Consider the following 25269-nt stretch of genomic DNA (forward strand, 5'->3'; position numbering starts at 1 on the left):
TTCGACATCGGTGTTATTATTTTCCGTACCATGACGGAGGTGTTCCTGGTAATCTTAGGCCTTTTCCGTACCATGATGGAGGTGTTCCTGGTAGTCGAAGTCCTCGTCATTTTGTTTTGCTATATCTTCCTCCTACAGCATTTTTCAGCGCCATACCTGATGCTGTTCCAACAGCACCTAACACAGTAGCTTTTGCCACAGCTGGTGCAGCAGCAGCGAATAAGGCTGGTAATGCAGCTAATAATGGAAACAATCCACCTATTTTAACCATATCTTTGATGGCGCTCGCAGATAGATCAATTTGTACTCCGATGTTGGATGATTTAGCTTTATTAAAGTGTTTTTGCTGCGTTTTAGTTATTGATAATTTATTTGGTCCACCTTGAATTTGATTATTTTTCAGAGTTAATTTTACTCCACATTTTTTTGCTGTATCTGATTGAAGTTTTTTCGTCTGACTTGGAGTCAGAGTCACACTAACGTGTTCACATGGCATTTTATAAATAACGTGATTGATTTAAATTACATTTTTTCCACAGGAGCATCAGTAATTCTCATTCTGCCATCAATACCCTCAAGAATCATGGTTCTATCACTGAGTATAACAGCAACAACCCTAAATGGAACGTTTCCCTTATCTATTCTGGCCTTAAAATGTATATCAACGACGGATTGTTGTAGCAGATCAAGATGTTCTAGTGAGAAGTAGTAGATCGGATATAAATTTTTAAAATGTAACTGTGATATTTGCAATCCGGTATCAATATTTTGATCCCGTCCCATAAGGCTCCACAATCGATGATATCCACGTGCTACTGAATTATTTGCATAATCTAATGAAATTTCTTCGATTGGTTCCTGATGTCCATTTATTCTCAGTGAAATTTCACTAGCTTTAAAATGATCGAAAATTATATGACTTCTAGTCTGATTATTTAATCGATCAGCTAGTTGAAGAGCTATAAAGATATGCCTTGGTGCAGAAACACCTTGCTGAGATGCTATATGCCAAGTAAAATTACCATTAGCTGTAGTAGTAATACTATCTGTAACCGTTGTCAACCAGGATAGAACAAATTTACCACCCTGATCCATGAAGGACAGTAAATTTTTTTCCTCAATTATTGATGCTGTCATTGATGGCATCCACAAAGTAAGTTTTTCTAATACAACGTTACCGTTACCACCTGCACCAGCACCAGCTTCTCTCCAAATAGCATCGTTGCTATCACCTTTTCTATAAAAGACAATCGTATGTTTGGCTCCAAAAATAACTTTTTTAAACCATCTATAAATCCAAAAATATGTGATAATGGAATAGCACATAAAAATCTTCTGTTATCAGGTGATAACATTTTTACGCGCAGCAAATCCAAGATTAAAATTAGGATTAGAAACCATTATTACTGGTTCTGTATCAGCACCATCATTTGAATTATGTTTTTTAGGTCGTCTAAATTCATACAGACCAGAATCAGCGCTATCTGAATTATCTTTAGCAAACATCATACTAGGACCAGCTGATCTGGTGAAATCATCTGAGTATCTTGCTAGGCCAATAATTGTTGTTGCAACATCAACGTTATCATTAATCGCTTCAATTTGTTTTCCGTCAACCATATAAGCGGCGCTCTTAAATAACGCCATAATACCGTTGTTGACGAATCCAACCTTAAAATTTGCATCGTAATTATTATCATCATTTTTTACGATTTTACCAACAACCTCGATAAATGCCTCATATGGCAGAAAATATCTTGTTGTATCGTGTACTTGTAATTCAATTCGACTACTACTATTTGGTGTTATCGCTTCATACGAGTAATATTGATAATCTCGTACTGATTCATCTTTCTCTGTTAGATCATGTACATTAAAAGCATCATTAGATGTTCGCGAAAACATTATTATTATTATTTATCGTCTAAAACGAAGACCATCTCCATACATACTAGTATTTGCTATCTCATTCTGCATCAGCGATGCTAGTTTTTGATTAGCAGAATCATTTATTATTTTACTAACATCGCCGGGCATCTCAGTGGTACTCGGTAATTTTATGGCTGTTTTTTTTTTCGTCGTATTAATTTTAATATTCTATCTTTGACGACATCAAATGCTTTACTGGCAGCAGCACCAACAGCAGCTGCAGCCTTATCGCGAACAAAATTCATAGCCTCCATTGATAGCTGCTTAGCAATAGGACCGAGTTTAGGAGCTACTCGTGTAATAAATCCTAATTCAACACCGTACGTGAATTTATACATCGGTAATCGCGAGTTTACAACACGAGCTGGCAACGATGCACGATGACCTTTATGTACGATCATTTTATTTATTATTTAATTGTTTAATCGCTATAGTCGTCGACGAGTTCATCAATAAGATCAGGGTAAATAGCTACATCAATAATATTTCCCTGAAATAATCTTCTACAGATATCAGTTGCTTCATTAATTATTTCGTGTGAATTATTTCCAGCTCGTTTTCCTCCAATAAGAACCTCCAACCGAGATACATCTTTGACAACGTTGTCAGGGCAGATAGAATTATATCCACTACCTGTGGTTTTAGGTACATCCTGAAATTCTTCTTCTGGAGATTTTGGTCGCTGAGATCTTTTTATTTCATCATCTACATTTCCTTTAAATTTTAAATAATTTGGATTTTTTATATCATAATCCTCACCTATAGAAGCAAAATATACCAAAGGTATCCAAATATTCTTGTTCATTTTTTAATCTTTTCAGGTTTTACATATTTATCTATACTATCATAACCGTACACAGCAATTTTAATTAATTTATCTTTATCTTTGAAAGTATTAAGAGCATCATCAGTAAAGAAATGAGTAACAGAATTTTTTCTTTTTGTGGAGAAGGTTGTTGCATTTGAGCAGGTGGAGGTTGTTGTATTTGAGCAGGTGGAGGTTGTCGTATTTGAGCAGGTGGAGGTTGTTGTTGTAATAGATATCTATCTATCGCATTATCATATTCAATATATCTAGCATCATTCACTCTAGCTTGTTTAGTGTTGTGATATATATTAAATATCTATTTATACCATATTTCACGACCTACTGTTTTATTGGCGTATTCAGGTTTTAAAACTCGCTTTCGTTGTTTTAGATTATTATATGATTGCACAGCAGTTGAAACAAGTATATCAACATCTTTTATCGATCTTAATTCGGTAATACTTTTTTCGGTAAATTTATCAATTGCAGCAACCCTAGTAGTTGATTGTCCTGTATCATCATCAAGTTCATCTTCATCTTCAGCTACAGCTTCAGTTGCTGCATCAGCAACAGGTACAGGTGCAGCAATAGGTTTTTGTCGAGTTTGCTCTTCAATTTTTTTCAACACAGGAAGAATACCACGTTTTATATCTTCATGATCTTTTACATCACCTAAGATAACTTTTTCATTTGTTTCAGTTATTGGTTTAAATAATAATTGGGTTGACTCAGCAAATCCCTCTTTCGCATCTTGAACTGCACGTATTTTTCGTTTAACTTATTCTCGTACTGGTAGATATTCTTCTATTGCTTTTAATCTCTCTCGTGCTATTCTGGTTCTAAGTGTCTCTCCAACATCCACTGATTATTTTATAATTATTAATTTCAATTTATATCTTAAAACTAAAAAATATATTTTTTTTTATAAAACTCTGATGTAAAATTCCCTGACTCATATCAATTAAAATTACTACAGCAGCAGGGAGGGCGCTACCCATAGCTGGTCGAGAAAAAAGTAAACAAAAATAAATAAACATGTAGACCACTTTATTTTTCAGCTATCTTTTCGAACTAAAGTTTTATTCACGTAATCGACCATTACAAAAATAAAACATCTCAAGGAAGCCTTTATTTGTAAATCTAAAGCTTTCTACGAGATGATTTTCCATGGAGGTTTTATTTTTTTGTCGGAATCCTTAGGTCTGTTCGCCCTCCCTGCTGCTCATGTATCTTGCGCATATTTGTACTCTTACAGTATATTGGTGATTTAAAGGAATACATGATTGCTAGAAACTACGATCTAGATTCTTAATTTGTTACACATTTCACGTGCACTGCGAAGACTTCACACACATTTGTTAATTGGTACTGGACATATTTTTATTTAATTACCACCCAAATGCGACCTCCACGAAAACAGCCAAGCTACTTTTTCAATCAGCCCAATACGCATGAACGAGCTTGCGATGTCATTTGAGGAACTATGCTCAGTATGCAAAATAGCCAATGACAGTAACCATAAAGATTGCATTGTGGAAATTATATTCATATTTCCATTAAGTGCGGTCGACTACCTTTGACATTTTTTTTTTTTCGTTTTCATTAAAAAGTTTCACACTGACTTGTGTGTCACTATCTGGCCAGAATAGTCCCAAAACGGACTATGTCCTTTTTAATCATTTTATTCACAAAGAAGATGTGCACACCTTTTGTGGAATAGTAATAGCTGGATACCAAAATACAGAATCAATCGCTTTTAGGTAGATTTTATATTCTGGACAATAATAAAAAAATCATTTGAAAAAGAGTTTCGTATATTCAATAATTGGGTGTTTATGTGTAATTTATATCATACGAAGCAATCTGACAGGAAGCGTAGTGTCTGCCAGGTCAAATTAATTGAGAAATTCGACACTGGACAATTGATAATCGATCTTTTCCGATCATGGTTTTGGGAACAGATTAGTTTACATTACACGAAGCCTGTTAGGGCTTTTTGTTTTTTTCTCCTATAGCACAGCAATGAAAGCCTCTTTGCTATACATGCTGTCAGTGATCGTATATAGATATCAACGCAAAAGATAACAGTAAACCACTGTGTTCTGATTAAACGTTGTCATGAGTGATGACAAAATTACTGACGATTTTTGTTTTAATCCTGTATAAATGGTTCAAAACGCTTTCACAAGTACAGCATATTGTTACGAGTCTATGCTCTTACAATAAGTAACAGAAATGAGTGAAGACAACAGGCTTTGTAAAATTTAACAGATAATTTATTTTCTTAGAATACAATGTGAAAAAGTAGCAAAAAGAACTTACGTTATTGCGAATTAAATCCAAAAATAATCCAAGAAATAAAGACATAAGTCCTATTAATAAAAAATCCTGAATAAAACTCCTTTCAATCCCGCAGAGATCCAAAATTGAAGGCGATGACCTATTATGGTCTGCAAAGTGCTGATGTGTCTACGGTCTCTTGTTGAATCAAAGAACTATTATTCCAGGTTTGAATTCAGTATAAATTCCAATGAATACCTTTATCCAAGAATGTTGTCAGAGCACTTTTGTATTTCCAAAGAAAATAAGCACTTGAATTCAATAATTTGAAAAAAATAAAATTAGCCCAAACTGGTCACAACATAATACAACTTAAAGTGCTAGATTTTAAAGCACGACTGGTAAAGTCCTCACAGTCACAAGATAATACAGTTCTCTGCTTGAATTTCAGGTCACATTAGCATATTTCTAAAAACAACCATTACCTAATGGAAAATAACCTTCTAGAATGATCTAATGAGCCTTGTTTTTTACAATACAACAGCCAATACAATTCACTTAGCAATCTCCAAAACCCTGACCCTGATCAACATATTTACTTCGTCTTGTTTACCTGAATAATAATTCTTTTAATAAGCTCATACACATAGAAACTAATGAAGCTATTATTAGTAGTTTACATAAATGAAATTTTAAACAAATTAAAAAAGTCAATCAGGTCAAGCAGAAATGATCTCAATTTTGGAGAAGGTCAAGTCTAGCAAACACTGTTACATTACAATAACATGTAATGAAATAAAAAAAATAAAACTAACAGACAAACAATTAAATTACATATACATAACAATATGTTATGAAGTTACAGCCAGCTCAGATTAATGGTCAATCAGATGAAAATGTTAACAATACACCGTATTATAATAACAGATCCTTAAAGACGTATAGTCAAGCAATCTCTGACCATGGGAACAAAGAGACAACATGTTAGAAATAGTTCTCAGGGAGGCATTTCCCCAAGCACAGTATATAATGTTGCTAAAGGTGTATGTTGAAACCTTCTTAGTTTTACTATCATAGATTTAAATAGAAACAATGTTCACAGTTGTTCAAGTATTCCTGTCAGAATCAAACTTTCTTCAAGTCACAGGGTCCGAAAATCATTAGTATACGATTATAATAATTTTGAATTTGCTGATAATGGTTTCATCAGAGTATTTACAATTCCAGCCAAACATATTCTTTGTAAGTAGCATTGATCCCTCAGTAAATATATATGAAAATTTACAAATTTCTTGTCAAACGTGGCTTTTTATGAAAAGCAAACTACAAAGAAGAAATGATGTTTCAACAATTGTTTGTTTGAAAAAGGAAACCATAATTCTAGTACACTTATTAAAATGGCATATCAAGCTTTCTCTTTTGTAAAAACTTGCTATATCTCCTCAGAATGTTTTTATATTAAATTTCAAAACTAAGGTTGCCACATTAATTTTCAGGGGCCATTGGTGTTTCAAGATTGGTCTGTCTGTCTGTCTGTATATATATATATATATATATATATATATATATATATATATATATATATATATTTCAACTGTACCTGTCTACAATAGTTCATTGGCAGCAGAATGACAGGTGAGCAGAAAAAGTAAAACTGAAAACCATCATTTACATCTTTACAAACCAAATTAATTTCATAACTTCTGCTTAAGTATAACACAATTAAAACATACAAAGATACATGCAGAAAGAGCATAAGTGCACTAAGTGTTCAAACAAATAATATAGATAAAGTATATCCTAAGAAACACTCCTACCAAGTCTGATTAAAATTATCTCAGCCAATTAAAAAATGTGGAAAATAATCCTTTCAGTTGGTTGCTAGAGAAGCCAGACTGCTGCTAAAGGAGCTTCCTGGATTGAATACCTACCAAATTTTATTAAAACTGGCTGAGCCATTCTGGAGAAGAAGCTATAAAACAGCAGATGAGCCATTCTGGAGAAGAAGTTATAAAACATCAGATGAGTCATTCTGGAGAAGAAGTTAAAAAATAGCAGATGATTTATTCTGGAGAAAAAGTTAAAAAAAACAGCACATGAGTCATACTGGAGCAGAAGTTAATTAAACAACAGCAGATGAGCCACTCTGGAGAAGAAGTTATAAAACAGCAGTTGACACATTCTGGAGAAGAAGTTTAAAAAAACAGCAGATGAATCATTCTGGAGAAGAAGTTATAAAACAGTGGATGAGCCATTCTGGAGAAGAAGTTACAAAATGGCAGATGAGCCATTCTGGAGAAGAAGTTACAAAAGAGCAGATGAGTCATTCTGGAGAAGAAGTTATAAAACAGTGGATGAGCCATTCTGGAGAAGAAGTTAAAAAACAGTGGACGAGCCATTCTGGAGAAGAAGTTATACAACAGCAGATGATAAGCCATTCTGGAGAAGAAGTTATAAAACAGCAGATGAGCCATTCTGGAAAAGAAGTTAAAAAACAGCAGATGAGCCATTCTGGAGAAGAAGTTAAAAAAACAGCAGATGAATCATTCTGGAGAAGAAGTTATAAAACAGTGAATGAGCCATTCTGAAGAAGTTATAAAATGGCAGATGAGCCATTCTGGAGAAGAAGTTACAAAAGAGCAGATGAGTCATTCTGGAGAAGAAGTTATAAAATAGTGGATGAGCCATTCTGGAGAAGAAGTTAAAAAACAGTGGACGAGCCATTCTGGAGAAGAAGTTATACAACAGCAGATGATGAGCCATTCTGGAGAAGAAGTTATAAAAACAGCAGATGAGCCATTCTGGAAAAGAAGTTAAAAAACAGCAGATGAGCCATTCTGGAGAAGAAGTTAAAAAAACAGTGGATGAGCCATTCTGGAGAAGAAGTTATAATACAGCAGATGAGTCATACTGGAGAAGAAGTTTAAAAAAGTGGATGAGCCATTCTGGAGAAGAAGTTATAAAACAGCATATGAACCATTCTGGAAAAGAAGCTATAAAACAGCAGCATTGATCAAGAAATATGGACACACCATGCCAGATTCATGATCATATAATAAGCTCACATGGCCTCATGATCAAACTGTACATTCAAAACTCTTCAACCTGAATGCACACTTAAAAACTCAATTTATTCTTCATTTTCAATTTTACATTTAATAAACTTGTAAAAAATGTATTAGTAGAGACCCATACAAAAATAAATCACTACTTTGAAATCTGTTTTATACCAATTTATTGACCTAGTGTAAGCTATAAAATTTTAGTTTAAGTGTCCACTCAAGCTGACAGGTTTTATGAATAGAGGTCCTAGTGAGATAAACATTCAACATGTGCTTCAATATCTGGATAAATGTTATATTATAATGAAATAACTGGAATGTTTGGTGCAAGTGGCCTTTCTGAAACTAACAGAAACACACCTATTTGCTTTGTCATCCCACACAAAATCCTTTATGCAGAACTTAATAACCATTTTAATTTATCCTTAGATTTTCATGCTGCATTTATTAAATACACATGCATGTAAAATCTTCACTGGTCAGCAAATCGCCAAGAAACCTTATGGCAAAGCCATTACCTGTTTTCTTAGAGGCTACCACAATATCATCCAACTGGCTCAATTAATTTACTGACACCTAATGATGTTAGTAATTCACAAATTTGACAATAGTCGTATCATTCCAGAAATATTTTCAATGACACTTCCTCAACAAGCATTTTGGTCACACATTTTGGTACAAATTTAAGTGATTTGATTGGTCAAAGAGCCTTTTCTATGTGAACCTTCATATTTCACTTTTTGTATTCATTTACTTTGTATGTTGGTTCAGTTTCTGAACATTCAACTAAGTAATTTGTTGACAATGTGTCATCAGGGACTTGTGCATGCAAAGTGATTGGAAACTTTCTTTCCTCAAGTAGTATATTACCTTCACTATCGCTTTTAACATTTACCTACCTGTGAAATTGCTAAATGGTGCTACTTACACAATGTATGGTGAATTCTTTACATTGAAAAGCCCCATTGACCTTTTAATTTTAAGACTAAATAATAACACTAATGATACAAGGCAAATCCTTTTGAAACTTGCAACAAATGAACAAAAACTTATTTTGTTTTGCATATGTCCTATTATCTGCAGTAACAAAAATGTCTGATGGAAAAAGTTATCCTATTCAATGAAAAACTAGTTTATTGCTTACCAGATTTAATGCAAAACTTAATTTCAGTTACAAAGACTCTACAGGGTAAATCCTTTCATAACACTCAATTAAAGAAAATAATTATTTGTTTTACAAAACAACTGATTCTGAAAACATGCATCATAAGCAAGTTCTCCACACTGTGTCCACTCTTATTTTCACTCCAAATAAATCTCACAAGTTTAGGCAGATAGCATTATTTATCTGCTATACACATCATGAATTTCCAATCCCTATTATATGTCAGTCACCAGTGCTATATAACCTAATCCAAAATGGCCAAGGAATTTACAAGATAAAGTAGATGATAAATGTAACTATATACATGTACTGCTTCTATGAATATCTTGATTATGTATAGCAACCATAATAGAAAGCTCATTACAAAAACAGAGATAAATTTTAAAAAAAAGTTTTACAGACATATAGTACTTGAAGTAGCAATATCATGGTGCATACTTATCATCAATATATACATGTCTGCATATAAAATCTTTACATCATTGTGAAAACACTTCATGTACTATTCTCATTACAATCAAAAGCTAAAGTAATTACTTCAATGGTTTTTACTTGGTGTGTTGAACAAAAAAATATATATGATGAGTCTGGGGGACTTAACGTATATTTGTGACAACAGTGGCAGCTAGGCCTATGTTTGAAAATATTTTCTTATTAAAATATTTTTTTAAAAATTCATCAGATTTTTTTTTATCACTGTTCTTTTTGTATTTTTGTTATAAAATAGAACAAACACTTTAAACCCCAAATATTTATATCTGACTTCATATGATTCAGAGATTTTTAAATGTTTTATGAATGGGGTACTTTATGCCTGTGATATGAACTTAGTTTAAAAGAGTTTACACAGCATGTTTTCTTAAATCTACATTTATCAGGTTGTGTCCTTACCACGAAACATGCACCTCAAGCCTTGACAATGCATTCAAATTACACAATGACCAACTAATAGTGGAGTCAATCATGTGGCTTAATTTAACAAGTGCTCTCACCATCATCATGTACTACAATGTCAAATGTGTACAGAACAATTGGAACTTGACTGGTATGCCATAAACAATGACTCTCCTCACAGTAGAAATAAATCAAACTAAATTGTATATAAACTATTCTTGATATGTTTTAGTTAATTTATTGTTTTAAAAATACAAAAATACACTGTTTTCCTTGAGCTCAGATGGCTGCTATATAAATGCATTAAAAAATATAGTAATAATGAAATCCTCATTACCAAGATTGCCACCACACATCCAGACAATGTACTGTAAAAACTAAATTTTTTCGAATTTTTTTTAAAATTCTGGCAACATTTTAAGTCATTGTTTTACACAAGTCCAGTAGTCACAAAATATAGGGCACCTTTGTATAGCACAAGTCATCTTATAACACTGGTTGTTGTTGTTGTTGTAGGGTTTATCACCATTTTTCAGCACAAGATAGGCCATACCTGGTGGCCAGTACAACTGGTGGAGAAAGAACCCTGGAAAACACCAGGCAGAACCACTGACCCACGAGAAGCTACTGGCAGGCTTTCTCATGTACCCACATTAGCCAAGCCTGGTAAGGACTTGGTTTGCATTTATGGTATACTGGGTTATCTTAAAAAAATTAACTGTTTGTTTCACTTACTTAAAGATCTTAGCTTAATATAACTAACTATATTAAATTTCACATAAAACATACGCTTAACCTTTACTATAATGAATGTTGCAATTTTGAATTCCTGGATATAACAAATACCCACACTGGCCCCAGCAATCACTTATAAATAAACAGATTAATTATTTTCTTATCATTACAATGAGGGACTAATGTGTATAGTTTTGAATAAAACATACCCCTTATACCCAAACCTTACCTGCAGTATAAGGTGACTTGGCTTAAAACAAGGTGTACTTTTATGCCCTCTCCCTTACATTATAGTAATAAACATGAAAAATGGAAATGGATTAATAATGAATTGTATTCCATTTGGTAACACAAAATACAAAAGGCACCAATTTATAGATCACAAAATAATCTGAAAAATAGAATCATATTATACTAATACAAATGTATAATTTAAGGCCAATAATAATATAAATGTATAATTTAAGGCCAAAAAATAACTGTATCAATCAACTTGTATCATAGGTGGTCCATGTATTGATTGATAAGCACCAGAGTGTCTACACAATGGTATTATGCAATCTGCAAATACAAAATGTAAGCAGCAAGCAGCCCCATACACAAAAAGAAGATTTGTAAAATCCTTTTCATACCAAATTTAGTTGAAGTATCATTCATTTTGCCACATTTGTTCTCCTATAATAATAATAATAATAATAATAGTAACAACTTTACAGGTGGTAACACAATTAGCTGGTGAACAAATATACCTTTAGTCCCTCATGCAAAGGAACTTATTAATATACAAATGCACACATATACACACACATACACATACCACATACTAGCATTTACATGTATAGACACAATATATTTACTTTCTTTCCTATCACCAGATGGATCCTTGCCCATACATATTGAACCCACATAGTCAATATAAAAATGCAATATGAAATTAGTGACAAAATAGAGAAGTAGTATTTTTAATGATGCCCAGAGGCATTCATGAATACAAATACAGTTGTTTTCATTCCCATTTTAACTACACCTCTGAAGCCACTGGATATACTGGGTTTGGAAGAAGGAAATAGAGTGGGCATTTCTAATCTCAAATGGAATACTATTCCAGTGCAAGAAACTATTTTTGAATAATTACTAATTTGGTTTTGGGAATTTTATACTGTTTGGTAGACATAGATCACAGGTGAGGAGTATTACCAGGTAGCCTATACTGGAATAGTGACTGTCAATATACAGAAGCACTATTATTTGATACCCCTGTATATTAACTTGGTTTTTCTCAACAGGTTTTGGTTTTCATAGGTAATGTTTTTAACTTGACAGCCTAATGTTCCATACTTTCTGTTCAGATTGATATTAATCCAAATGCTCCTTGCTGAAGACATGCAAGCTTTGCTATGTTTTTATCATTTAAATTAGCCCATACTTTATTATAGTAACCTAAATAGGGTTGTATATAACTTCTATAAAATAGCTTTCTGTTCCTTTCTGGGAGAAAATGTCTTTATCTACAGAGAAGCCATAAATTTTAATTAACTTTTCAACCAATATATTTTAAATTTTCAGTCCATGACAGGTTATTATCTACAAAAACACCAAGTAGACTATCACGACAGACCATTTGCAAATTTGTATCCTTCCAGGTTATACAGAGTTTATCAAAATCAGGATTTGTTCTTTTTTGCCATGTTATGGTAATATTTTAGTTTTACCAGCATTTACTACCACACCATTGCATGTGCACCAGTTGTCAGTTTGTTTTGGGAATTTCCAGTTATTGCTTTGTTTTGGCTGTCTAATAATGTTATGTTATCTGCAGAGATCTATAGATGAAACCAAATCCCCAATGTATATGTGGTAGGTCATTAATAAAAATATAAATAGTAATGGACCTAGAATTGGGCCTTGTCCTACTCCATATCTAACTGTTCCAGGTTCAGACAAAACATCATTTATATAAACATGTTGTGTCCTATGATGCACACTTAAGAACAAACAGTGCAGACTTCAATTTCATGTTATGTAATGTGCCTGCAGGTCTTGGTCTGAATTGTTTGCATGAGGAAAGGAGTAGCAAGGACAGCAAAAACCTCTGATCTACTAAAATTATATGACATAAAGGCAAATGTGGGTCTACTGTGCTGTTCAATGTGCACATCATACATACCTTATGTACATTTCTTAAGAAATTAACACTGAATAACCTTATGTAAATGTGTCTATTATTGGTTTATATATACATATTTTTACTCTCTGATTAACTCCAAACATTTTATCAAATTTCATATTAGAAACTATACAAATTAAACAGCAGAGCAATTTAGAAAATACAAGTTACTAAGCAATTAGCAATTAACAAAAGGCCCAAGAGGGCTTGATATCACTCACCTAACCTACCTGACATGGCAGTAGCCCATTTCGCTAATCAGGCTTATGTATTTTTGCAAGATCATAACCCTATGGAAATTATCTCCCAACCATAATATTATGGTGATTTGGCTATTTCACTAGTCAGATACAAACTATTATCATGTACAAAGGTACAATTACAATGCATATATCTAAGTGATATTTGATTTGATAAAAGATCCAGATGATGTAAGAAAATTACTGACCAAGTCATAAAAATCAAATGAGAAATACCATCTCATGAGAGGTTTAAAAACATATCCAGTCAAAAGTGAATGACCTCAATAAAAAGTGCAGATCTTACAACTAAATCCGTCTAATATAGTCTTGTTTACCATGCTGTAGAAAACTCTGTTTGAAATTCAGTTTCTAGATTGGCACTTAATCAAATTCATCCAACAGCTTGAAGATACAAGATTGACCAAAACCTGATTGGAAATAGAGTTGCTGGAGTGCTGAAAATCAATCATCTCCTTAAGGAGCATGGTTCTTGTTCAAAATAATATGCTGCCTGGATCTTGATGATATAAGGAAATTTAACATAACTACAAAAACTTGATGGAAAATAGAGATGCGTGAGTGTTAACAGGCTTTTAACCTTAAGATCTCATTAAAAGATGTTATAATGAGTGTTAAGATCACCTCATTAATATACATAATAGATTTCCTATCTAATTTGATATATCAAATTTTGGCCAGAAATATTTGTCTCTTGAATGATAAGAGGCTCCAAATGAATGCAGGGTCATAACATAAATTCACTTGATGACACAGCTAAAAATGAACATAATCAATCTGACAAATAAAAAAGTAAATCAATACTTTTGTCTCAAAGAAAAAGTGATGCAGTTTCCTTCCTGTTATTCTGGTACACAGGAGCTCATGTTCATGATTGGTATATGACTGCATCTATAATGTGTAAAAAAAAATCATGAATGTAAATTGTAGTGATTGCCTATTAAATAGCTAATATTTGTACATGGGTATATGATCAATTTTAAGATATTAATATTGCCTGTAGATTGAATACTGGTAGGATATGTAAATAAGTGTTTATGATAATTAATAATAATATTGATAATAAACCTGCTGACTAGTTTTGTGTTATTTCCCATTGGATGGGTCAGTCATTTGGATTCTTAGAAGAATTAAGTTATTTCCCACTGGATGGGTTCAATGGTTAGGTGGGTTACTTTGTGAAGTGGTGTGTTTGTTAAATGTCATGTAGTGAGTACAAGAAAAATGCATTTTAGTGCTGTATGCATATATAAAAGGAAAGAAGTGAGCAAATGATTTCATTCCTATTTCAGATTCTTATTTTATATGTTGTCGTGTTTAAATCAGTCTGCAGATGTATTTAATGTTCTATTTAGATGTTATTTGAGAGGAAACATTTGTTTAGATGGAATTACAAAGTGCTCACTGGGCTCAGATATAATTCAGGGACCAATGTAAATTGTTTCAAAGGGGTTCTGGACAATGCTATTGCAATACATCAGAACTTTTTGCAGAACAGTATGATTGAGGAACTGAAGTTCTTTTGGACTTTAGGATTATGTTTTATTCAATTCATAATACTGCAAGTTCCTTTCAAATTTTTATTTTATAACTTTGATAATTAAATTCTTTGTTAAGATGTATGCAACTAACCCAATCCCTCACACTGTACTTCCTGCAAATACAAAAGATCTGCCATGACAGCTCACTCTGATGAATTCTCAATTTAAAAAGAAAGGCAAATGACTAATTATTATTCATGACTGCAGAACATTGAAACACTTTTGTATGGAAAATATTGTTGTGTATAATGTTATTACACCTTGTGTATTGATATGTGTATTGAAATCACAAACATATCAATGCATGGTAAATTGTTTTACCCCTATTTGCATTGCTATTTATGGTTTGAACTTTATACAGACTCAAAAGTTACAAATATTGCCAGCAATGTTACTGTTGGATTGCAAAACACAAACTAAAGTCATATAATGAAACCATGGCGTGATAATCTCCACTGTCTATAATCATAATGTATCAATTCAGTTGCCGAATCACCATGGGTATTGACATAAAACTGTTAGGCATTCTTCACTGTTAAATAAATCTGTCTTTTCTCTCCCACTCTCCCAAAAATAAAAAATAAATAAAAAATATAACCCCTAAGAAAATCTTTTGAAGGTGATCTTTGAGAGTGTTTATAATAAAGATTCACACAACTCTCTCTCATACACACAGGAGGTCCCTTGATCTTTGCTTAAGTATTCCTCTGTCACACCTTTGGCTGAAAGGTCCTGCAAGACTCTGTCCAGGTATGTAGGATCAGGGTACCCATACCTGTAAAAGTAAATTTGCTTGGTATTGAAAACATAAATATTTTCAGGGGTTGGGTAAATCACCTGTCCTCTTTTCCTAACCAGGTAAAATTTGGCTGAACCTCATAAAACTGTACAAATTAATTATCCCTGTATCAAGTGTATGCAGATCTGACAATAAATCATTGCGCACTTTCAACTCTAGCAATCACCAAAGTCAAATATTACTTAATAGGTAGTATATGTCAATTACACATTATTTGTTTGCTATTTTACTGCCTTCTTCTCAGTCTAGAGTATGTAATCAAGAAAGCCAACTTCTTTTTCACACAGGTTCCCAATGCAAGCTTAATTTGTTACTAAAATGGTTAATGACTTAAAACCCATTCTAGCCTCTTGGAAAATATATGTAAACGAACTTGAAAAAACTGAAATTTCAAAGACAGCTTTCAATTTCTTTATTTAATCAAAGCATTATGCTGATGTTGATAGAGTTTCACTTTTAACAAGCTATCACACATTTTTGAAAAGTAAAAGTGAGAAGTCAAAAACCAGAAAATATCAAACTAATGTGATTTTTTTGTCTGGTTAGACATTATTATGCTTGGCCCAGATGACTGGTATTTTTACTAGTGCAGCTTTCTTATGAAGCACATAAAGCTGAAACAACTAAATGGTAAACATTTGGGGTAATGCTATAGAAACCACCCAATTGTTTTCACCAATAAACAAACTTCCCTTTGATACGTGTCCTTGAGTAGCTATCTAGAAATGGAAGTAAGAAAATTGGTGACTATTGTGGAGGGTCAACCAATTAAACCTAAAGGGGCAACATCATGTGTTGTAGAAATGCATTGGAGAAAGATGAAATATCACTGAATTCTCACACTGTTTGTTATTCACAGGTCTGATTCATAATGTGCAATGGATTGTTGAAAAGGAAAATTTCACTGCTTCAAAAGGATATTGGATTACCAAATGGTATCACTGTAAATATAGTGAGGAAATCAAGGGCTAGGCATGTAAATGCAATATCTAGAGTTACAACTACATCTCTTAATAATGGAAGATGTAGAAGAACTATTTTAAACATGTAGTCTTCACTATGAACATACATTAATAACTGCTGCTACTCACTCATTCCAGGGACAAGTGCTTTGAAAACATTTTCTTCAGGCCCAATTCAATCAAAGTACTTCAGTCCCATATTTATTTTAAATAATTCAATATGTTTCATCATGTTAACAACATTAGACATGATTTACTAAATGGAATAATTTAATTACCATGAATAAAATTATATTAAATATTTTCACATTAATGTTGTCAAGAAAAATCAAGACTAAATATGTCTAATTATTTTGGAATTTTGAAAGCATAGGAGAAAGAAAAGTAAATAATACAAGATTTGGGAAATAATTCTATCAAAAAAAGAGAGATTAAGACAGAAAAATTTCATGCATAAAACACCAATATACCAGGTACATACACAATTATAATAGATGTAATATATCAAATTTAACACTACATGAAAACAAGGGCTACTGATGCTGTACATTTTTCTAAAACTGTCAGTCTTTAACACTAGCAATGACCCACTTCCCATGAGGTGATTATGATGCCATAAACCGACCATTTTGAAGAAAAAAAAACAATTTAGGAACTTTGAGATTTTGACAAGAAATTTTGGGATATTACTGGTCAAATTATAGGTGATCACCAAAGTACAAAACATAATAACTTCACTATAGAAAGATGTAAAGGACACAATGGAAGAGAAAACAAATATAATCAGAATGAAAGGATTGATGGAAGACATACAAACAATGAATGGAACTTATGATCACACACACACACACACACATGAATATATCTATATATATATATATATATATATATATATATATATATATATATATATATATATATATATATATATATATATATATATAGATATAGATAAACAATGAATGGAACAGATGATCATACACATATTCACAATGATGGAACCAACACACACGGACAGCAGATGTGCCCTATGCTCCTGAATCACTGGATTTTTTATAAATATTTTGCTTTTTACTGGTACATATAGTTAGAAACATTTTCTTAGTATTATAACAACTTTTAGTTCAATATTATATAATTTTTTTCAAATCAGATGATTCAATGTAAATACAGGATCACACATTTCTTTTATATACAAATGTCAGTCAAAGGGACATATGCTCAATTGGCCCCAAAACATTTCCAGGATTTAAAAAGGAAAAACCATTTATTTTCAATTCCCGAGTGTTGAAATCATGTGTAATATTGTATTTCTTTGAATAAATTATTAAATGAATGATAATAGGATTATTTGCTTTTCATTGATGAAATCTGTTTATAGTGAATTATCTGAAAGATATTCAGTGAATTACTGCTGTGGTGTTAATAGTGATACTTTTTCACAACCATCTGTATTTTGGGCTGTGTAATTATTGTTGATGATAAGACTGCTTTACATTACTGAGTATGCTTCCTTTCTGAGGTAAATGTGCACTTGTATGGTATCAGATAACTGGCTATGGGTCAGTGGAACTTAGAATGTAATTTAACTTTCAAAACCTGGAAATTAGAGAATAGGTTTTAGGTTCTCACTCCTACATACCTGCATAATAAGACAGTTCATGCACAAACACATTTTTTGATCACCACTAGTCATGTCAGAAGAATGTAGTCTGTATATATATTAAACAATTTTGCTTAGAGTCTAACTATCCTCAGGGCATATCATATTGATTATCATGGAGTCAATACAAATGTAAGGTGATCAAATATAAGCAATCACCATTTCAGATGATTTAATTGATTGGGAATTTTGATAATGATGTCATTTCAAGTCATTAATGAACACTCCTTTGTGAGAACCCTTTAGGCTAATTTGCAGAGATAAGGTACACTATGTGAAACAATCCATTTTTGTAGAAGTAGAGCCTTAGAAATGACTGTTGAAAAACAACACATTATTGTCCTGAATGTAATTGTTTAAGCCATCAATAATAAAGATTACTGACAAGTTTGTGATGAGTGCCAATGCTTCTTTGAAGTTGAATTTAATTAAATATATAAAATGCAAAACATAATTATTTTAATAGTTGGAATAGTGTAGAAGTGTGATTCACTTTATATTGCAAAATGTTGAAATGCAGCTTTAATCTAGTCAAAGTTGCAAAAGGAGCATAACCCTGGTCCTGAGCAAGACCAACTTCAGAACTCCATAACGGAGTTTGACTCTGTAAAGTGCAACAGCAAGGGCACAAAGCAAAGGGGAAGCATTTTATCTCTTTGCACACACTGCAAACACCATATTGACATTTCAGAATGTATGACAGCCATCAAAATAGTAACACCTGACCTAGCATATCTGCCATTTCATCACAGCAAAGCATTGTAGAAAGATCATTTTCTATTATGGGAAAAAGTCAACAAGATGTTTGGGAAGTCTGAACAACAGTACCAACCAGTATCAAATGAGTGCAAAGAAGAACATGAATGACATCTGTATTACATTTACCTTAAAACTGCACCCTCCACCATACTTATGACAACAGTTTGTAACACACTGTAGCTAATTAAGAAAATATTCCAGTGTGATATATATATTTATTTAATGTATGTGGAGTTATTAGTTTATGTGAACATCAAGGATAAAGGTGAACCAAGTTCAAATCCGATAACTTAAAGTGTTGTTTTGCCTTGAATTAAGAAGGAGAATTCAGGTACTACTGATATTTTCTGTGCCAATGTATACAAAACACAGCAGAACATAAGCATTTAATTGCCAACATTATCACGAGGGATACAGGAAGAAATACGCTATGAATCTTTTATACCTATAGCTATTGAATGCATCTGAGCACAAACTAAAAAGAAAATTTGCTTGCTCTTAATGAATAATGAGTATATTTCAATGTGTAGAAAAAATTCAAGTATTTTCACTTGCATCTTCACCGCTCACAAAAATTAATGAGTTTTTCACTCATTTAGTTATGTATTCATTACTTAGAGCAAGCAAATATCCTCTCTATAATGATATTACTTTTTTGAAGAACTTATTTTTTAGATCTTTTTTCTTTAGTTTTAATAACTGCAACCATATAGAATGATATTTAGGCAATAGGTGAACATCCAGTCAACCTTTATGCCAGCATGCTTACTGTCAAAGTGTTTTTTCTATTTTTGTAATGCTGCCATGTACAATGGTTTGCATAAAAAAGGAAGTCTTGATTTTTTTGTCAAATTTTATCAAAATCTGTTGAATACTTTGCAGAGAGTCATTTCAACATTGTTCTACATTTAGTATCAATGGCCATATCTGACAATAGATCAGCATCTTCTGAATAAACTTAATGTCTGCAAAATCATGGTCATACCTTATCAAATTCTCCTTAGTGCTATTGAGACAATGAAGTTATCATCATCATCATCATCATCATCATCAGTCTCATGGCCTAGTGTGGTCGTCGAGGCACTGTGCTGCTGAACATCACCAGTTCCCTCCACTTGTCTTATGTGCCAATGTCTGTGTCTCCGCAAAACTTTTCCTGGTCCATTCTGTGATGTCGTCAGTCCACTTTTGTCTCTGTCTACCTCTCCTTCTGCCACCATGGATGCTGCCCTGCAGGACTGTTGTGGATAGACTGTTGGCTCTAGTGACATGGCCATACCATTTCAGCTTTCTCTTTTTGACGGTGGTGAGGAGGTCCTCATATTGGCCTACTTCATGCTTGATGGTGTTACGCACTTCTTCATTTGTGATGTGGTCCATGTAAGAGATGACAAGGATGGTTCTGTAGCATCTCATTTCAAGTGACTGGATTCTTCGTTGTAATTCTGCTGTCAGGGTCCATGCCTCACATGAGTACAAAAAGACTGAGATGACTGGAGCTCGCAATAGTCTGATTTTAGTTTTCAGACAGATATTCTTGTCTCTCCAGATGGGTCTTAGCTTTGACATAACTGCAATTGTTTGTGCTGCTCTTAACAAAATTTCTGCTTTTGATCCCTCTTCAATGATTATGGATCCAAGATTTTGAACTGGCTCACTGTTTCCAGTTCATATCCTCTGACTTTAATCTTGGCTGAGATTTGTTTGCCACTATTTGTCATCAGATTTGTCTTCTCAGCGCTTACCTCCATGTCAAATCTGGCAGATGTTTCATCCAGGTTCTTCACTAAGGTGGCAAGCTCATCTTCACTGCCTGCCAGCCCATCAATATTGTCTGCAAAGCAGAGGTTGGTGATGTTACGCCCTCCAACGCTGACTGTCCCACAGTGGTTTTCCAGGGCTTCGCTCATGATGCACTCCAAGTAGATGTTGAAAAGCGTGGGTGACAGGAGACAGCCTTGATGCACTCCCACTGTTGTCTGGAACCAGTACCCCACAGCACCTTGGGCAATTACTGCACTGGTAGCCTTGGCATACAGCTGCTTGATGGTATTGGTTAACTTCTGACCCATGTTCTACTTCTTCATTGTGGCCCACAATGCCTTATGCCACACTCTGTCAAAGGTCTTTCTGAAATCTATGAACACATGATAGATGTCTTGTTGGTGTTGCGAGTACTTTTCACACAGAACCCTGAGATTGAAAATTTGTTCTGTTGTGCTTCTTCCACTCCGGAACCTGGCCTGTTCTTCAGCGATTATTTCTTCTGCTTGTGGTTTCAGTCTGTTCAAGATGATCTTCAGCATTACCTTACTAGCATGGCTGATCAAACTGATAGTTCTGTAATTTTGGCATAGCTGGAGATTGCCTTTTTTGGGAAGTGTTATAATCAGTGACTGGGTCCATTGTCTTGGCCATTCATCTGTATGCCAGATATTGTTGCAGATTTTTGTTAGTAGCTCTTTCACTGATTCTCAGCTGGGATGTTGTCTACTCCAGCTGCCTTCCCATTCTTCAGTGCTCTTATTGCTGACTCCACCTCTTCTTTGAGAATGGGGAAGTCATCATCATTTGATGAGTTTGAAACTTCAAGCACCTCCGGGTCTCCTGGGGACTGATGGTTGTAGAGTTCTTAGATGAAGTTAAGATTTTGTTTTTTTAACTGCAGCAATATTTGATAATGAATATAAATCACAGACAAATCTTGAAATGCTTTGAAAATAGAACTGCACAAACTCGATCAAATGTGAAATAATACCAGGGAATACCACCACCCCCCATAGCATGCAGCATGTGATGGAAAACTAAGTATAAATACCTGACAGAGCAATAAAATAGACCCAATAGTTATTGAGCTATGACAGTTGGAGGGTGTGAGTAGATGGACAAGGAAACAGTAAAGGTGATTATTATAAAGCTCCAACAATCAGATATGTTATGGCCCTAATTGTTACCTCTGAGGGCCACCATATATCCTTGTTTTGTGAAGGATACCATTCCAAGTAACCACGTAATCCTTTCCTGTAGTTTTAGATTGACCAATAGTGAATATCAACCGCCGATCAAATGCTAAACGCAGCAATTTTAACACCTTCCGACCCTTGTCATTATTGGGTAGGTATGCAGTTCTTTTCAATCCTATATATGGTTTGCCTGGATTGGGATGCATTACCTGAAATAAATTATATAATATCAAAAATGATTCTTCTGTGATACACTTTAATGAACTTTAAACAGTTATTAATAACGTATACATATGGTACTACATTTATTCTTTGATAATATGGAAGATCATTAACACACTTTATCATCCATTAAAGAAAATTACCATATGTAAAGTCCATGTACCTAAAGTTGATGCATTTTGAAACTGAAAATTAATTAATAGCAATTATAAAACCACTAGTTGCCAAAGCAAACAACAGATTGGAAAGATATTGCTACTCTAGATATGCCAAGATAAATGCATTAAAATTCATTTAATTTTAATTTTATTAAATTCATGGATTGGGGTAGGGTCACACTGTTTCCATAAAATCTCTGTGTACTGAAGCTTTAAAATAATAGTTTGTATTAACTAAAGAAAATCACATGTCCATTTAACATTAAAGTAGAAATTGAAAAATATGTATTGAAGACTGCTCCTATAGCAGTTCAAACTAATTATCTTACATGTTTCTTTGGATACCACATTAGTTATTTTAAAGATATACTTTATGGATCATTAATATGCATTTTAAAGCCAATTTCAAGGTTGAATACATTATAAGAGATGGCCTCTAAGAAAAAATATGAACCAATTTGTCATTGATTACCTTAAATCTTGACTACATTTGTTAAATTAAATTAATTATAATTATTACTGGATCACATTAAAGTTAGAAATATAAGACTTACTATATCCTGATAACAGCCCTCCCAAAGATGAAAAGAATTCATTTTTCTGTCTATATTATATATACAAAGACAGTACTTCTTGTCCATTACCTCCCTTACTACCTACAGTTTGCACCAGTTTTAAGCTGAGGGGAACATCATGTAATGGGAAGGTTGCATTGTGGGGAGGATGTGAGGGTATTAAAGTAATGAGATTAGGTAAGTATTCTATGACAAACATAATTTATTGAAAAATTTGCTTTCTCCTTCAAATACATTCCCCAATCAGATTAATGTATGGATAATAGGTAATATGCAAAGGAATGTTGAGCATCACACTAATACCTTCGTTAACCTCTGTGGGAAGAATATTGGATTCACCATATAAAGTTGAACCCACTCTCCTAATTGCAAGCACCAGATGTGATGTGGTTTATGTCTGGAAAGAAGAAATCACAAGCTCTTCATATGACATACAATTTCTGGGCAAATGCAGTGAAAGCTGCACAGTGTGCTAATCTGAAGGTACTGCTGATGTCAATTGTGTTTGGTAGTCACTTTTGCAACTGAGACTGGGCTTAAAAGATCCAGAGTGTGTCGTTGTTGAGTAAGGTCTTGTGGCTAAAAACTCAAAAAGGTTGACTCTGCAAGCCAACCAATGTCCTCATTAGTATCTTTGATAGAGACATTATGGCTGAAGGCATGTCTCAAGAAGATTGCTCTTATTTCATGACCTGTTATCTTTATGAGGCAATAGCTCTCACCATATACCAGAATATGCCATAGATATTGCAGATTTCAGGCATGATAAGAGAGCTTGATGAGTTAAGTCCTCCTTCGCAGTTTGACTGGGAGAAAGAGGCATCTTAGAGCTCGATGAACTAGCTCAGCCTTGCTGCTTTAGATAAAGTCTGAGCACATGTACTGGGTCTTCTTTGAAAGCCTCTTGGGATATGTCAATACAGATGAGAGGACATTTGATGACTTTTGATTGAACATTGATGGCAACCTGTTCTAAGCAATGAAACCGGATTGTCTCATAAGAATCGCTGAGCCAAGTGAATAAAACTGAAGATAGTCTGGGTCAACAGAGAGGGAATGTAATTCATTGATTCTGCATGCCAAAGTGAACGCTATCAGAAAACAGGTTTTGTATGAAAGGAGCTTCCGCAAGGCCCTGGCTAAAGGCTCAGACTTATTTGAATTCAACCAAAGCAGAACCCAGGGAAGATTCCACTTAGGTAACAAAGTTAATGATTTAGATGTATGCAAGTCAAAGATGGGCAAGTTAGAAAGGTCTTTGTTATGCCCAATATTCTACCTGCTATGATGACAGAACATGTCCAATATCATAGAACTAAAGATCTTAATATTAACTGGAGCACTCAAATGGATATTTTGTTCTATTTTTTAACTTTATCCCAGTCCCTCAAAATGTGCCACTTCCCTTCTTGAACTTTAAAGTGGGGGGCCTTTTAGCTTGTGCAGTTAATTCCAAGAATGAAGGGTTAAACTGTTACTGCTGCAAGGTTCTCCAAACAAAACCCAAGTGTGAAGGATGAGATGGTCAGATAGATGAAGGGATCATTCTGTATGTAGTATCTGTTTCATCCTCGAACAGACTGGCAGGTATATCTCTGCTCTGGATGTTGATGTTGTGTTGTCTGCACCAATTGCAGAATGCCCAGATCAACAAATACAACTCAGGGGTGATTTGATACTAACCTGTTTGAGAAGGTATGTCACCACCACCAATCTGTTTGAGATTATGAACACCATCTTGTTCTAAAGAGGGTTAAGTTGCAAAAATGAAAGCTTTTCATGGCAGTGTTCATCACCAAGAGATTGATGTGGAAACCTGTGTCCTCCAGATCCCACTGGTTGCTGACAGTGTTGAGGTCCAGTAACAAGTGCTTGCACTGTACACATGGCCACATTCGAGAAGCATTTCTTTCATGAACCAACCTTGGTTGTGCCACTAGTCAATGAATGATACTATCTTGCTCATTATGCTGACTCTATAACTGTGAGGCATGGAAGAGGGGTGTCCTTGAGATAGCAAGGTCATCTGCATGGGTGCATGAAGAGATTACCCAGTGGGATAAGATCTTCTGCTGCATAAAACAATCTGAGGAGATGAGATATTCCCTGGTTGTGAACGATTTCATGCTGGAAGTGGATTCTGTGAGGATGATGATTCAGACCATCCAAAAGTGGGGAAGATGTACCAGGTTGAGGTGGGTGAGAAAATCCATCCTGAGATGGACGAACTGATGGGATGTACAAATATTGGACTTCCCGACTCATCAGAAAACCTAGATGATGTAAAAGGAAAATGAGATCATTTTTTTTCCTTTGACTAGAATGGA

General features: G+C 33.9%; 1 protein-coding gene across 1 annotated transcript in view; it reads right to left on the minus strand.

Annotated features, from left to right (window-relative positions):
* Positions 1 to 4991: 4991 nt before the first annotated feature.
* The window catches only part of LOC149795864 (E3 ubiquitin-protein ligase DTX3L-like), a 38790-nt gene continuing 18512 nt past the window's right edge, over positions 4992 to 25269 (minus strand). Inside the window, exons 4-5 of the mRNA XM_089963872.1 lie at positions 21979 to 22196; positions 4992 to 15616 (exon numbers count right to left, since the gene is read on the minus strand). Coding sequence (XP_089819998.1) covers positions 15478 to 15616; positions 21979 to 22196 — 357 coding nt within the window. The 3' untranslated portion in view covers positions 4992 to 15477. The remainder of the gene's footprint in view (positions 15617 to 21978; positions 22197 to 25269) is intronic.

This window comes from Sinohyriopsis cumingii, chromosome 7 (genome assembly GCF_028554795.1).
Source record: "Sinohyriopsis cumingii isolate HCF-2022 chromosome 7, ASM2855479v2, whole genome shotgun sequence".
Lineage (NCBI taxonomy): Eukaryota > Metazoa > Mollusca > Bivalvia > Unionida > Unionidae > Sinohyriopsis > Sinohyriopsis cumingii.